The sequence below is a fragment of the Camellia sinensis genome, chromosome 12 (genome assembly GCF_055761805.1).
Source record: "Camellia sinensis isolate YWXY chromosome 12, ASM5576180v1, whole genome shotgun sequence".
In the NCBI taxonomy this organism is placed as follows: domain Eukaryota; kingdom Viridiplantae; phylum Streptophyta; class Magnoliopsida; order Ericales; family Theaceae; genus Camellia; species Camellia sinensis.
The window spans coordinates 109,553,443-109,568,572 of record NC_138972.1 but is presented as its reverse complement, the minus strand read 5'-3'; the positions used below and the strand labels follow the sequence as shown (position 1 = coordinate 109,568,572).

The 15,130-nt window shown below is 35.4% G+C and overlaps 1 protein-coding gene across 1 annotated transcript; it reads left to right on the top strand.

The window, feature by feature from the left end:
• Positions 1-754: 754 nt before the first annotated feature.
• On the top strand, positions 755-12,607 carry LOC114264194 (F-box protein SKIP17). Its single transcript, XM_082899565.1, has 12 exons — positions 755-1,247; positions 1,452-1,627; positions 4,778-4,972; positions 5,142-5,252; positions 9,196-9,281; positions 9,397-9,518; positions 11,291-11,355; positions 11,457-11,529; positions 11,602-11,664; positions 11,841-11,905; positions 11,984-12,058; positions 12,155-12,607. Exons 1-12 carry the CDS (start codon positions 933-935, stop codon positions 12,381-12,383), a joined length of 1,575 nt encoding a protein of 524 aa, XP_082755691.1. The 5' UTR covers positions 755-932; the 3' UTR covers positions 12,384-12,607.
• Positions 12,608-15,130: the final 2,523 nt, after the last annotated feature.

Here is a 15,130-nt window from a genome sequence, read left to right as displayed (position 1 = left end):
ACCTAAAAAATAAAATACTTGTAATTTTTTTTAAAAAAAAATCAATAAGTACACAAAAATACGAAAATATACTGAATTTTCATTTTTTTTTATATTTTTAGTATTTAGTGATTGCTCTATAAAAAAAAAATCATGAATATTATATTTTTTAATTATATTTATATTAAATGTATCTAAAAAATAAAAAAAATTTACTTAAAATATTAAAAAAATCACTAAAAATAAAATTTAAAAAAAAAACGAAAAATTAAAAATTAAAAATTTAATTTTTAATTTTTAATTTTTTTTTTTTTGTTTTGAACATGAAAAAAAAGAATGCTCTGTGGTGTCGTTACTACAACCATAGATCTTGACTCTAAGATAACCTATTGCGGGTCATATTTAATCTAATACATAAAATAAAAAATAATCTACCACCGAGATATTAATAAAGTTCAGTCACACGTCATATAAAAATTATAACTTATTACCAACCATATTTAACCTAATTCATACGAAGTGATATATCGTTGAGACACGAAAAGAATTCAACCACACGCTACAGAAGAATTCAAAGTCAATCAATCAGAGTATAATGCAAAATCTCAAAGAGAGTGAGTCAAATTAAAACCAAACAGATATTCTTCGGTGGCCAAATGGAATTTGAAATTGAAACCAGCGAGGAAAAAGGAAATTTCAACAAACGACGTCACTCTTTCTAAAACGGCGTCGGTTTGTTTGGTCAGTTAAAACAAGTACATGATCATGCCTTGATGACTGACGGTTGAAGCAAAACAGCCAAACACCTCTCTCTCTTCTCACAGAATAACCGCCGCAAGAAAGTACTCCACGTACACAAAATCCCAACACATTTTCTCTCCCCTCCCACCCACAGACTCTCTCTCTTCCCTCTGCCCAATAAGGATACCCCTCTCCTCCGCCACTTCCCATCCATGGCCAAGCGTCCCTGCACTGACCATCTCATCCTCAACCCTAGCCCTAGCCCTAGCCCTAGGGTTTCAAAATTCGATCACATGGACATCCTCTTAGAATCCTTTCTAGGTCTCTCTGATTCCTCTCCATCTCTAGGCCTCTCCTTCGATCGCCTTCTCCAATCTAGGGCTTCCGATTCCGACCAGAACGACCTCATTCATCGAGCCTTCAACTTAGGATCGAGCCTTCTCGAAGCCGCTAAAAGATCTTCCAGAAACCGCTCCTCCACTCATAACGCCCTCGTTTGGGCCCTTCCTCCTGATCTCACTATCAAAGTATGTATCTTTTTGTTTTTTATTCGTGTCCTGCATTTCTTAAAAATCGACATGTTGTGCGTATTGTGTTACGTGTCTGTGTCAATAACAAATACTATTAGGGCATTAATAACAAATTTGCTGTTGTTCAGAGAGACTTGATTGATGTGTATTTGATAAGATGCCAATTATAATGAAGATGGGTAATTTTATACTGGTCTGCAGGTTTTTTCGATGCTTGATACACAAAGTGTATGCCATGCTGCAGCCACATGTTCTTTCTTCCATAAATGTGCTATGGATCCTTTGTGCTATGCCAATATTGACTTGATGACAGTAGTTCCAAAGGTCAATAATGTGGTTGTTTCTACGATGATTCAACGAGCTGGGAATGTCCTTCAGTAAGGGTTTGTCTTTTCATTCGAGTATTTAGTTGTTGGTGTGTGACCTGTGTTACTATCTTTATCTTTCTTTTTAAGTTGTATTTCATTTTTTCAGTTGATAATGAATGTTGGTCAAGGAGGGGAAAACATTGCATGTTGTGAATCTATATGTGGCATCAAGTATGAACAGTGTAAATGTGCAATAATTAGGTCTAGATCATCGAAGGAGGTTTCGAGGGACAAGTGGCTACTAGATTATTAACGTCGTACATTTTTTGCTGTTGTGGTTGTTGTCCGTTCAGCAATATAGAGAAGACTAAATATTGGTTACTTGTATCGAAAACTGCTCACATATTGTTGAGAATGGAGTTTAGATGTGCAGTCATGAGATTTTATGAAACAAAATGGTGCAATTTGAGTGTTAGCAACACTGTAATTACAATGCTGAGGTTTGGTAATGCCACAAGCCATGCCTAGTAATTTATCTTGCTCTGAGTATACATATAACATACAGACAGACATACATCAATACAAACAAATGTAACATGTTTGTATAATTACAGATAGATTTATGTAAATATAGTTCATTAGAGAGAGAGAGAGAGTATTTTTGTCTCATGAAGATGAAGGTAGGATGTGTTGCTGCATGCGCATTTGAGCAGTCCATTAAAATAAGCAGGTACGATAGTTTCTGCTGTTTGGGGCTCTTAAAAAAACAAAAATAACAGCATTATCAGCTCATTTACTTCTCCTACAATTTATTGAGTTGGTATATCAGTTTTTTTTTTCATTGTTTAAATTCTTCAATTATCAGCTCAATTTCCGGAAACTCTTTATGCACCATTATTTTTGTTTAATTACTTTTTCTTTGGGGTTTATTTGGCCATTTCATAGTGGTCTTGGGTACCACTTCTTTTGCTGCATGTAGAGATCATCTTCGCACTTTTAGCTTCTTGAACTTAACATAGAGGTACTGCTTGGCTTGCCTTTTAAGCTATCATATTTGCTCAAATAGTTTGAGGGTTTCAACACATGTTAGTTCCAATATCTGTTATTAGAATCTTACCATTCACGATCATGCATAAATATATGTGAATATTTGGATGAATCTATTTTGAGAGATAATTGATTCGCAGGAGTCACAATTTGATTCATAGTTTACAATTCATCTTATTCTTGAAACTATCGGTTTGGATAGATTTCGATAAGGTTTACTTTTTTTTCTTGGAGACAATGTCATAATACAACTTCTAAATGTCTTTACTTCGAGAATAACCAATACTTATGCATGTTTCAATATCATTTTGGCTATGAGAGGGTTTAATAGGATCCAATCACATCCTCTTAGAACCAACAGGTTTTTAACAATTTTTTTTCTTTTGAAAATGTCAAAATACATCTTCAGAGGTTTTGAGCTAAGCATACACACACTGCAAATTGTTTTAGGTTTTAAAATAAAGGGTACCCACTTACTGTTTATTCATATTCTACTCTATTTAGTGTTTCTAAGTCCATTTGTCGAGTGTCAAGAGAATATATTATGTATTTAAATGACTTTATGTTTAGCAGGATTTAGACCCACATCTCTTGCTATGAAGGCAATGTCTTTCTAATTAGACGTTGTAATTATGTCTTATAAGAACTATTGTAAAACATGTGTCAAATCAATTTATTTTATTTATTCATATATACGATTGTTTAACATCGTCTTTTACCTTACCATTCTTGATTTGATTCAATCCATGATTTGCAAAATTTGAATTTTGATTTGCAATGCAATTCTTGATTTGATAACTATTCCAGCTAAAAAATATGAAATAGTATAGCCTTACCCAGCCCAACATTAAGTGTATGAACCTATAAATATTAGTTCAAACCTAAAATGTAGAAAAAAATTTGAGGCAACCCAAGCTTAACCCGGGGGGCTGAAGAAGACCTTGGGCTACGGGCTGCTCTCAGCACAACTTGGGTTGGGCCTTTTACCAAACAAAAACAAAAAAAAAAACTTGGGTTGGACCTAGGCAGGTGTTTAGCTCTACCTAACCCGCCTGATTTGCACCCTTACACGCTTAGTGGTAAGGGATCATATGTAGGCGTAGCAAGTGGCAACTAGGCTTGAACTAAATAGTGCTACTAACCATGATTCATTCCAATTTGGGGCTGGGACTCTGAACTCTCTCATGCTTGATCCCTGGACAGTCTTAACAAGGTTAGGGCTGTAAAAATTCCAGCTAGCCAATTAACTCTATTAGGCTAGGAATTGTTAACTTATGCTAAAGCTTTAGATGTAAATACACAAGTATTGAACAAACTTGCACTCAAGCCATTGCAAATTGGAGGCAAGATTACTTTTAAATTCTTGTGATTGATATGCTCCTCAGCCATTTCTTGTATATTACTTGTTGGAATGTGTCCCACATCACCTGGAGTTGTCCCATCTGTGCTAATTATAAGGTTTTAGTTTCCATCTCCTTAATACTTGGGTTTTAAGGCTGGTCTTTTCAATTTTACCTAGATACAAAGATGGCTTCTAAACTCTATGGCCCCGTTTGTTTTGGGAGATAGAATGGAGGGGATTGATACTGAGGGGATTGTTTGTGAGGTGAGGGGATTGATAGTGAGGGGATTAATAGTGAGGAATTGTTAAATTATTTTTATATAAAATAATAAAACAAATAAAAAATATAAAAATTAAACATTAATATTTTTAAAAAATTTCCAATATATAAAAAATAAAAAAATTTCTAATCCCCTCACTATTTTTCTAATATCATCTCTACCTCATCCTTACCAATCCCCCTTCCTCCTCCTTACTAGTCCCAAGGGATTACTAGTCCCCTCCCTATCTCTCAAAACAAACACCCCATTCTCAATCCCCTCCTCACTACTGTCAAACCCAATCCCCTCCCTATAACCCCAAACAAATGGGGCCTATATGTTGAAAGAGGATATAAAACTTGTAAATATTAATTTAGCCTTCCAATTGGCTATGGAAGTATGATTGAATATTCTATCAAAAATGAGATTTAACATCTATGATTTATGTAACCAGTTGCTGGTTTACCTCATTATGATTTTTATGTTGATTCTGTATTGAATTATATTCAGTACATAATTTTCTGCCTATTTCTTCTAATGTATAGTTACTTCTGTTTTTTCTAAATGCAGGTCTCTAAAGCTTGGTATTGCGCCTGGACCAATTGTGTCACCTGGTTCTTCTCAACCTTTAGTATATAACATCAGAAATTCTACGGATGCATCAGGCTTTTCCTGGAATGATAAGAGATCGAGACAAGGAAAGGAGTCATCTATTCTCACAAGGTCCTGCTTGAGTTTTTTGAGTGGGGACAGTGGTGCTCCTGGGTATGGTTCTAAGTAGAATTTGGTGTATATATTTATTTATTTATTGGGTTGCCTGCCAATTTCCAGGGATAGTCTCGTCATCTCATGTGCACAATCATGCACACACTACAGACAGAGAGAGATTGTTCTATTTATTTATTAATTTTGAATCTCTTTCTCTTCTTGTTAGGGCTCTTTTGAGGAGGTTACACCTTTACAATATTGAAAGAATGGATAACGCATCACTTTGTGCATCATTGTCAGCCTGCCCATCTCTTCTTGATCTTGAGATTGTTGGCCTGTAAGTTCTATTTAGTTGCTTTTCACTTTTCTTACATTAGTAGTTGGTTTAATCATGTTTTTCTACGGTTTCTAAACCCAGCATTATAATTTGTCATTGATCTGCCCCCAATATGAATAATTGTTTTCGTCTGCACATACCTGTGATGTCTTTGTTCCAGTGGAGTAACGCATGGATCAGTTGGTGTGATTATTTTTTAAAATTTATTACTTTGTTTCCTTCACAAACATCTAAATATCATGAATGGGTGATACAGGAAAAGAGATTCATGTTGAACTTTAATATCTTTGGTTGCATTACAGATTGTCAACATTAGTTGCTTTCTTCAATGTGAACTCTGATGCAAGAAAAAATCAGAATTTGGCAGAACAAAATTGCAAAGGATCAGGAAAGAAAGAGAAACTGATGAGGATAGAGTGTGCTTTAGGCAAGGAAGATGAATGTTTTGTTTTATGAAAATACAAGTAGAATGATGGAACAATAGTATGGAAAAGTAAAGATATGGACTTGAAACTTTTTTCAAGTTTACAGCCACTAAAAGATATGGAAAGGAGCACTTTTATTTTTTTTAAAGTATAAATTTTTTTTGTGCATTTCTAGAAAAGCTCAAGGAGAATTTATTTTTCGTATCTCTCAACAGAGCCTTGGCAGAAAAACAAGAAGTAAAATATAAAGATAGGAATGTTTATTAATTACAATGGTTATCGTAAAAAAAATAAAACTTAAAATTCATTGTAGTTATGTTGTTTAGTGACCAAACATTGACTGGATTTTCCCCGTAATAGAACAAATAAATACAGTAAAGCAAGAAATTTCATTCAAATGAATTCTCTTGGCTTCTGTAGGAATAATTATAGAAATTCACTAGTAAAATTAATTTCTACAACTTTTTTGAAACCAATTTGAACTTCAATCAACATTGTTATGGGTTTTGTAGTTATTTCTGAATATATTGCTCATTCACAATGTTAGAGAAATAAAAATGAGTAAAAGTTGTGAAAGAGATGGTGAAATTATTTGAATAAATATGAAAAATAAATATAATATGAAAAACATGCTGTATTGAGGAATACATTTTTAGTGTGTTCCCTTTAAGGAAAATAATTCTATGTTCTTTTCAAGTGTATGTAGTATCAATGGAACTTGATTTTTTCCTTATATGTGGATGCTGTGTTTTGCTTGTTATATCTGGTCAACAGACTGCGTTGTGTTTCAGAGTTATGAAGAGCTTGTGAATGAGGAATGCTAGAGTAGAGACCCATAAATTAGAACCCACGATTCACCCAGAATGACATTTCAAGGGAGTTGGTTCTTACATGATTGAGTTTGTGACAAATCACGTAACCTGCCATGTCATTGTGGGTAAATTCAGGAAGGCTTTTTAGGGGTCTCAAATCTGTTTTCTACTTGTGAATTTGGGAAGTTTGAGATTGTTTTGTAGATTTGGCTGTACATTATGCAAAATGTTGCAGAAGAAAGGTTTCAATCCATGGCTTGAAGATTATTATTATGGACGGTGACTTTAAATATGGATTTCTTTCTTTCTGTCTTTTTTTCTTTACTATTCTTTTTCTTTTTCTTTTTTTTGGGGGGGGGGGGGGGGGGTTAACTTGCACTTTTTCAGTGGTTATTGAAAAGAGATGGGAAAGGGAATCACTAGAATGTAAGGGGTTTTTATAGTTCATATATACAAGTCTATAAAGCTCACTTGGCAAGCTGGGCTGAAAGGGGAAAAGGGAGAGAGGAGAAAGGGTGAAAAGAAGAATAAATGGTGGGACAACTACCAAGGGGGAGAGAGGGGGAAAAGTGACCAATCCATGGTTTGTTATTCATATTTTCCAACATCACTCACGTTAATTTTGCGCAACTGATATTGTCAAATAATTATTTTTTTAACAGGTTAATACAAATGTTTGGTTGGTTTTTTCTCTTCTGGAGCAATACCTCCACTAAGGGGAAGGATAGAAGAAAGGAAAAAAGATTTTGTGTTTTGTCCGCATGTTGAGAGTGAGTTTGATACCTAAGAGCAGTACAGTTCCCTTCAAAATACATGTCAAAGAAAAAAAAATAATGAATGAAACTGTTGGTGTATTCTCTGAGCTCTCCAATGCTTACTCCAATATCAGCAGTCCTTTTCTTTGCAGTCATCCTTATTGGCTAGGTATTTAATTCTCTACTGGAAAATTATGGATCAATCCTCCATTTGGGTTTGAAGCTCTTCCCTTGAGCTGTGGGAATCAAGAGAAACAAGCTAGATTTGGAAAGAGGGAGGGGGGGATCAGCCTCATCACCATAGAGAATGAAGTTCATTTTGTATGAACTGAAAGGCCTTCTGTGAACGTATAGAGTTTTCTTTGTAGGGTGGTATTGATGGCCTTGCCTAATGTTGCTTTGATAACATGACCAGCAGCTTTAAGCAAGATTCTAACTATGGAGTGACTTTCATAAGTTGGAAATATTTTATCTCCTGTGGAGGTTTTCTTGCTTAGATGAACAGAGACGACAGAAATCTGTTGATGCATTGCAGGGCAGCTTGGTTTGTGATATGTGGAACTCGTTAGTTTTTTAGGGATTACTTGGTTGCTTGCTGTCAGGATGGGTGGAGTTTTCCTGTAGGGTGGTGGATTTGATTTGAAACATTGCAATAATTTATTGGTTTAGACATGTGCCCCTATGCAATTTTTGGCACAAGTTTTGCACTAAATTTGGAGGTTCTTTGACGGGAGTTGAGCTTCCCGTTGATGAGGTTAGGATGTCTAAATTTTCATTTTTATGGTAATTTACCAAGAGTGACTACAATAGATTTTAATGTAAGTTTATTTTCTCAATCTGGGGATTTATGGTCCTTGAATGAGTGTGTAGTACCGTTCTGTCTCTTTCTAGATACTACAATGCATGATAACAGTCTTGCCCCTTCGATAGTGTTTTATCTGTATATCTGTGTGTGCAATGTGTATAAATATATAAAAGCTATTCGTTGCTACTTCAGGTGATTTGTTTTACCCAATTCTTTTTTTTTTTTTTTTTGGGGGGGGGTGGGGGAATCTGTTAGTTGTTTTTAAATTCTAGGGGTGGATAATTTGTTATTCTGACTTCTGAATGTCCTTTCTCTCTCACTCTCTCTTTGAATCAATGTATACACTATTTTGTTTGGTTAATAAATTGATTGTACTTTAGGATAAAACATTTTTGCTTCTTGATTTGTCAATCAATCTTTCAATCATCAAACCAATGAAAGCAAGACAATCTGCCCCTCTATTTGGGTACTGTTATTACATAAAAAAAAAAAAATGCAGTATTGTGACAATATTTAGCGCTGCCGAATCTTGATTTCTATTATTGTTCTGCTTCCTGTTGGCAATTGGATGGGATGGAGAACTTGGTTTAGCATGCTGCAACCTGAGAGAAAGGATTGTAAGTTCTGAAATGGCAAAATAAGGCCTAAAAAGAACTGGTCAAAAATGGAGAAGGTTATGTTCATTTATATATTACCAACTAGAGAAAGCCAACTAACTTCAGGTGGGGAGATGTTTGCTTTCTTTTCTAAATTTTTTATGTGTATATGGTAGACATGTAATGAAAAGAATGTGTGTTTTAGTTAAACTTGCAAAGGAACTAGAATGGAATTGCATATTCTTAGGATTCATGTAGCCAGGCTTTAACGATGTTTTTGCATTTGAGGGAGGGCGGGAACTCAGGGTAGAGCATTTAACTTGGTGCTGCTTTGGTGAACAAGCATGTGACTGTAGGAGGCAGTAAGGTATTAGCTTTGAAAATTAACATTTGTCTTCTAAAAAATGTTTTTTTCTTGTGTGTTCTTATTTCTGTTTGTGTTCTGGCCCTCTTGTTTAGAAATAATCACATTTAACTACTTTTCCTGTGTGTTTTGTCCCTTTTACCTACTTGGTTAATTTTTTAAAGGAAGAAGTATTTCTTGCAACAGTTATGTTGAACTGAGGCAAACATTGGAATCAGTGAGCAAGCACTGTCGCTCAATAGAGCGTTTGTTTTTTGAATCATCAAAAACAGGTCTGTTCTTGGTCTGCATATTAACTTGTATTCTCTTTTATCAAAATAAATAAATATTGTTCATGTATTCTCATGCTTGAATAATTGTCGCTTACTTTGTTCATCTTATTTCCAGGTAGAGATGACAGTTTGAAATTTCCAACCTGCAGTGATTTAGTGAACAATTGTCCTCATCTAACTTCCTTGGCGCTTAGAGGATTTAAGCTGCAAGACTACAAAGTCCGTGTACTTGTCAAGGTGTGTTTTTGGAGATGTGAAATATGTCATTCATAATGTCGGTGCTTAATTTTTAAATAAAACAATTAAATGTAAAATGTGTGGCAAAGCCATTCGTGATCTCCTAATCTATCTTTGCAAGATTCAACCACCATATATGCAAAATCTCTTGGTATGGGGACTATGTCATTCTGAACAAAAACCAATGAATGCCCAAGTTTGCTGGGATGGGAGTTCTGGATTGTTTGGTGTCATTCCAAAACCTGCTCCTCTAAATTTTAAGGATTATCTAGTTTTGTTTTTAGTTCAGAAATATTCAAGTGGGAGAGGTTGATTCAATAATGACTGGTTTACTTCCTGAGAATTCCTTCTGTGGGTATCTTTACTTGCCACATGTCCTAGACACAGCAGCGTGGGTGTGTGCCTCATATCATCAGAAAGACCTCCACATGTCAGCCATTGCGGGGGACATGTTCAGTCTCACTCAATGACCTTCAAAAGGAACGTTAGATTGATAACACTCAGTGTGCGCACTTTGGTTTGGTCTTGTGTCCAAAGAGATGCACGAGGCGTTTTCTTAGTTTCTCACAGGAGCTAGGAGTCTTGACTCCTCATGTCTCTTCGTCTAGGCCAAACTGGTAGGGCCTCGGTGTGTTGAATGACTTGGCACCCAGGACTCAGAGGTCTTGACACATGGTGGCTAGATGTGAATGTCTGTCATGATGCCTCACCCTGCTCAGTTCAAGTTGTCTTCAGCCTATCCGACTGAGAGAGAGAGAGAGACAAGCCTCTCCATAATTTGGCTTAGAACTTTCCAGAAGTTTGGTTCCTGTACCTCCAAGGCATGCTTTCCTGCCAAAAGGCAGCACATGGGGATCTAATCGCCCAGTGGCTTTCCTTAATAACCGCCTAGATTTCCGGACATGTCGTTGCATGCATATGCTCATATGCTCACATTCTATAAATAGAAAGTTGTACTTCTGCACCAGTATTAAACTTGAGCTCTCAATCTGTACCTCTCTCTCTCGTGCTGGGTTGTTTCATCTTTCACCCAGCCCCTCCATGGTCCCCGACTCTTCAGTGCTTCAGACATGTTTTGTCACCTCCGCATCAAAAATTCATAGTATGTTCCCCCCCCAAACATGCTCACGCGGACAACTTGATTGTTTATACATGGAATTGTCACTTGGAAAAACCAGCCTCTAGCAGGATAGAGTCAACACATTGCTGTAATAGAGAAACACATTGGCCCTGTTTGGTGGAGCCTTTTTTAAGTTAAAAGTTGATAATCAAAAAGCTTAAGCTAAAAACACCCCTTCCCCAACTTCCAAATAATCAGCTTATTTAAGCTATTTCTGTCTAATAAATTATAAGCAGAAGATGTACCAAACAATCTCGCACAAGCTCTCAAATTAAAATAAGCTATAATCACCACCTAAAAGCTGTAACAAACTGCCCAATTAGTGGAAGAGAAAGGCATTGAGTGGCTTAGTAGGCAAGTGACATGAAACCATTAACACGTTATGGATTTGATGTGAATTTATCCTATATAAATGTTTTAAGATCTGCCAAAAGGAGATCAGCCTAGTATATAAAACAAAAGTTGAAGATATGCTATGTGGGTGTCTATGAGTCATGCATGTGTGTGTGTGAGATGGGGGTTCTATATTATTTCTGATAACACATATTTATGTACAAGATCAGTTTACTGGAACGGTAAATCTAGAAACTGGTTTCAAATTGCTTATGCAGAACCATTCTGATTCAAAGCTGCTGTATCAATCTCTATGTAGGGTTTTCAGAAACTGAAATATGTTGACTTCTCAACATCCTACTCAATCTCTGGTGCATTTCTAAGGTGGGTGTGTTAATGATGGTTGGCTTTTATAGAATTTGGTATGCTTTACCCGTTTGAAAGATTTCCTGAGTTGTTCTTTCTTGGAACCTTTTGTTCTTTAGGAACCTTGGAGGCAGTGCAGGGGGGAACCTTTTGGAGGTTTTAATGTTACGCGACTGTATGCATCTCAAGCAAGTGAGGATTACAATCCCCCCCCCCCCCTCTCTCTCTCTCTCTCTCTCTCTCTCTAAATTTTGTCATGTGCAGGTGGAAGTCGCACGGCTTTTGACAGCAATTCTTGCAGGAGATTATAAGGTCCTTAGACATCTTGTGAGTAAAAACCGATTATAATCATTATAATTTTCGTATCTTTTGCCTGGACTGGGTATGATAATTGGGCTTGATGCTTTGATATCTCTTTCCGTTTTTTGCTGCTTTTTCTGTTTATTTTATTTAAAAAGAAAATCATGGAGTTTCCTTTGTAAAATTCCACTGCCGTTCAACAGGACATATCTAACAGGGAAGGTTTGGCATCTGAAGGTGACTGGTATGAAAGATGTTACAGCACAAGGTAATGATTCCTCATTCTTGGACTGTTCCTTTGATTGTATTTTTGTTTTTTCAACAATTGGTTGGTGTGTACATACAGTATCATTCCTGTACAGCAACTATTGGAAGAAAGGCCTGGTCTCTGCCTGCTGGCTGAGTTCCCTCCTGAAGGAAGGTTGGTTTATGCGTTCATTTGCCCAAAAATTATTTTAAGGAGCTTAGATCCATGTCTACAACTTTTCTCTGTTGGAATTCTTGGTCTGTTTTGCAGTTTTTGCAGCTTCGATGTGATTGAACATATGAGTGGCGATGATCCACACAGTGATTTCAGCTTACCGTCACAGATGAGCAGTCATACATCAGATGGGACATCATTATTCTTGAGTTCATCAGAAAGTAGTTATAATAGCGATCAGAGTAGTGGCAATGAGGATGGTCGAGATGCCGGTTATTTAATTTATGAGGAAAGTTCAGACGAGGTGGACCTTTTTGCATTCTGACAAGAATTGGAATTTGTGGCCACTAAAAGATTTGGTAAACCCCCCCCCCCCCCCTCTCTCTCTCTCTCTCTCTCTCTCTCTCTCTCTCTCTCTCTCTCTCTCTCTCTCTCTCTCTCTCTCTCTCTCAGAGTCAGGTGGTGATTTGTGTTTGACTGCTGTATTTGTAAGATGCTGAAATTAAACCGACTACTTGTTGAAAATAATGAACCTTTTTTTATTTTTTATTATTAGGAGTTATATACATTTAGTTATGCTAGTTATGGAGGAATAATGGTATGCATTTAATGGTGGTAATGGTGTGTTAGTAGTATGTTAATGTGTTAGTGCTTACAAAGAATAGTAGAGTTAGTGGGTCTTAATGTGTGTGAGAGTTGCATGTTAGGTTCCTATATAAGTCATGCTTCTATGTAATATATAAGAATGAGGCCTCGTTTGGGAACAGATTAATTTAGTAACTTTTGGCTATTTGGCTAAAATATGAGCTAAAAAAAACTAGTTTATTTGGGATGATTTTTTGGTTTTTTATGAAAAGATGTGCAACAAGTAGAAAGAAAAGAGAATCTTTGATTTTTTTGGTATGAGTTGTTAATTTTTTGACTAATTTAGTAACTTTTTGACTTTTTAGCTACAATGAAGGGTTTCCAAATGAGGCCTGAGTATGGAGATAAGAATGAGTAGGAGAATGTAATGAAAATAATATGAGTGAAATACAAGAGCAATATTATTCTTCTTTAATTATCTTCCAAATTTGTGTGAATAGTCATTTTTATTTCTAACACTACTACATTTAGATTGAGAATTCACTACTTCATTTGGGGATTTTGAGGGTCGTGAGTTGATGGTTGTACAAAGTTGTTTTGCACCACCATTCATTACTTTGGTTACGCATTGTAAGAAGGTAATTCTTACTTGACCACAAACAGCAGCATAAGTGTGTGAATGATATCATTGTTTGGTTTCTTCTTTCGTATGTGTCTTTTTTTTTTTAATTATTATTAATAATTCTATATTGCTCAATTTCAATTCTCATAGTAATCATTTTGAAGGAGTCCTTTTTCTTTATAACTGTAAATTATAATAAAAGAGACGTGCAACTCGTATACCAAAAAAAAAAAATACTAGCTTTGCATGCATTCAAAGGCCTTTACAAAATTCAAAAATTAGTTCTCTAACCGTAATTGTTTAGTTGGACATAAAACAAGTTTTTTATTATTATTATTATTATTATTATTATTTTTGATTGCTGAATCAACTGACTTATTTACTGAATTAATGGCATAATCATCTTCTGTTCTCTCTCTCTCTCTCTCTCTCTCTTTTTTTTTTTTAATTTTAAAAATGATCAAATTAGTTTAGTTGACCGGACATGGAAAACGTTAAATTTAAGGAAAGGCTAGCAGTGGACAAAAAGTACCCAAATGTCTATCAAATGTTATAGTATTTTTGAAAAAAAGGAAAAAAATTAATTAATAACCTAATCTCATTGCATGGCTAGTTATGCCCACAAGAAATAAATAAATAAATAAAATGGTATAGTAGATTATTCTCCTTCATTCCCCAGAACACTTTCATTGAAGCCAAAAAACACAAAATAATACAAAGAGATCCAAGATTCAGCAAAATAACTTTCAATTAGAAGAACCCCACTTTCGTTAGCTTTTTGCTCCTTCCCCCCATCCATTGTTAGCCTCACCAACCAACAAAAAATTTGATTTCAGTTCAATAACCCCACAAGCATACCAACTTGTACAATTTCTTCACCATTTGAGATATTAGACTCAACCATTTTCCCATTTGAGATATTAGAAATGTTCTAAGGTTTACAACCTAAAATCTGAATTTAAATAAGATGCAATGAAGCTAGTTGCGGATCCGAAATTTTGACTAATTCTTATCGAGATTTATCAAAATTCAATTGAACCCGATTTTCATTTGGTGGTGAGACAACTGAAAATCAACATGCCAAAGTCATATTAGAGTTGTGCTCGAGTTAGTCGATCAAAATTTTTTTCTTTTGGTTTTTATTATTAATCCAATTTTTATTTTAATTTGTAAATATGGTTATATCATTATTTAAAATATGATCACATGGTACCATAAAAAGTAGAACGGATTGATATCAAGATGCACACAAAAAATAGAGATTAAGGAGGTAGAGAAAGAAATAATTTAAAATTTATAAGAGAAGAATCTAGCAAAACTCAACATTTAAAGTGACAAATTACATGGGTTTTGCTGAAAAGAAAGGAAAAAATAGAGGTACAAGAATTTAAGCGGCATACTTAAAAACTTCAAGGGAATGAATTGAAAAATATTGTTTAATCAGAGATAAGAGTAATGATTCATCCCCCTTTTCCCCCCCACCCCCTTTGACCCCCTCTCTCTCTCATTGGTTACCTTTTCTTTTTCTTTTTCTTTTTTTTCCTGCTCCACCAATCACCCCCTGCCACGTGGCAAAGGGGGGGAGGGGTGACCCCCAAAAGGGGGTCCCAAGCATTATTCCAGAGATAAAAAGTAATCTAAAAAAATTAAGAAGGGGCACATGCTGTCCTGAACTTAATGTGGCTCTGCCACTAAAGCTTCATGCTCCAGAAGAACATACAGAAAATACTGAATCTCATAGTCAAGACTTTAATTCTTTGTTGTAAGATTCTAAATTTTCATTTCTATCAAATCTTTGAATCATTAATTGAAAACAAAACAAGCACAAGTCAGATTATTTTCAAGATACTCTATATTAGCAAACA

Excerpts from the sequence above, each read along its gene's own strand:
- LOC114264194 (XM_082899565.1), top strand. The coding sequence starts at position 933 with ATGGCCAAGCGTCCCTGCACTGACCATCTCATCCTCAACCCTAGCCCT. Across the intron at positions 1,628-4,777 it reads CGAGCTGGGAATGTCCTTCA|GTCTCTAAAGCTTGGTATTG; the intron begins GTAAGGGTTTGT and ends TTCTAAATGCAG. Across the intron at positions 9,519-11,290 it reads AAGTCCGTGTACTTGTCAAG|GGTTTTCAGAAACTGAAATA; the intron begins GTGTGTTTTTGG and ends ATCTCTATGTAG.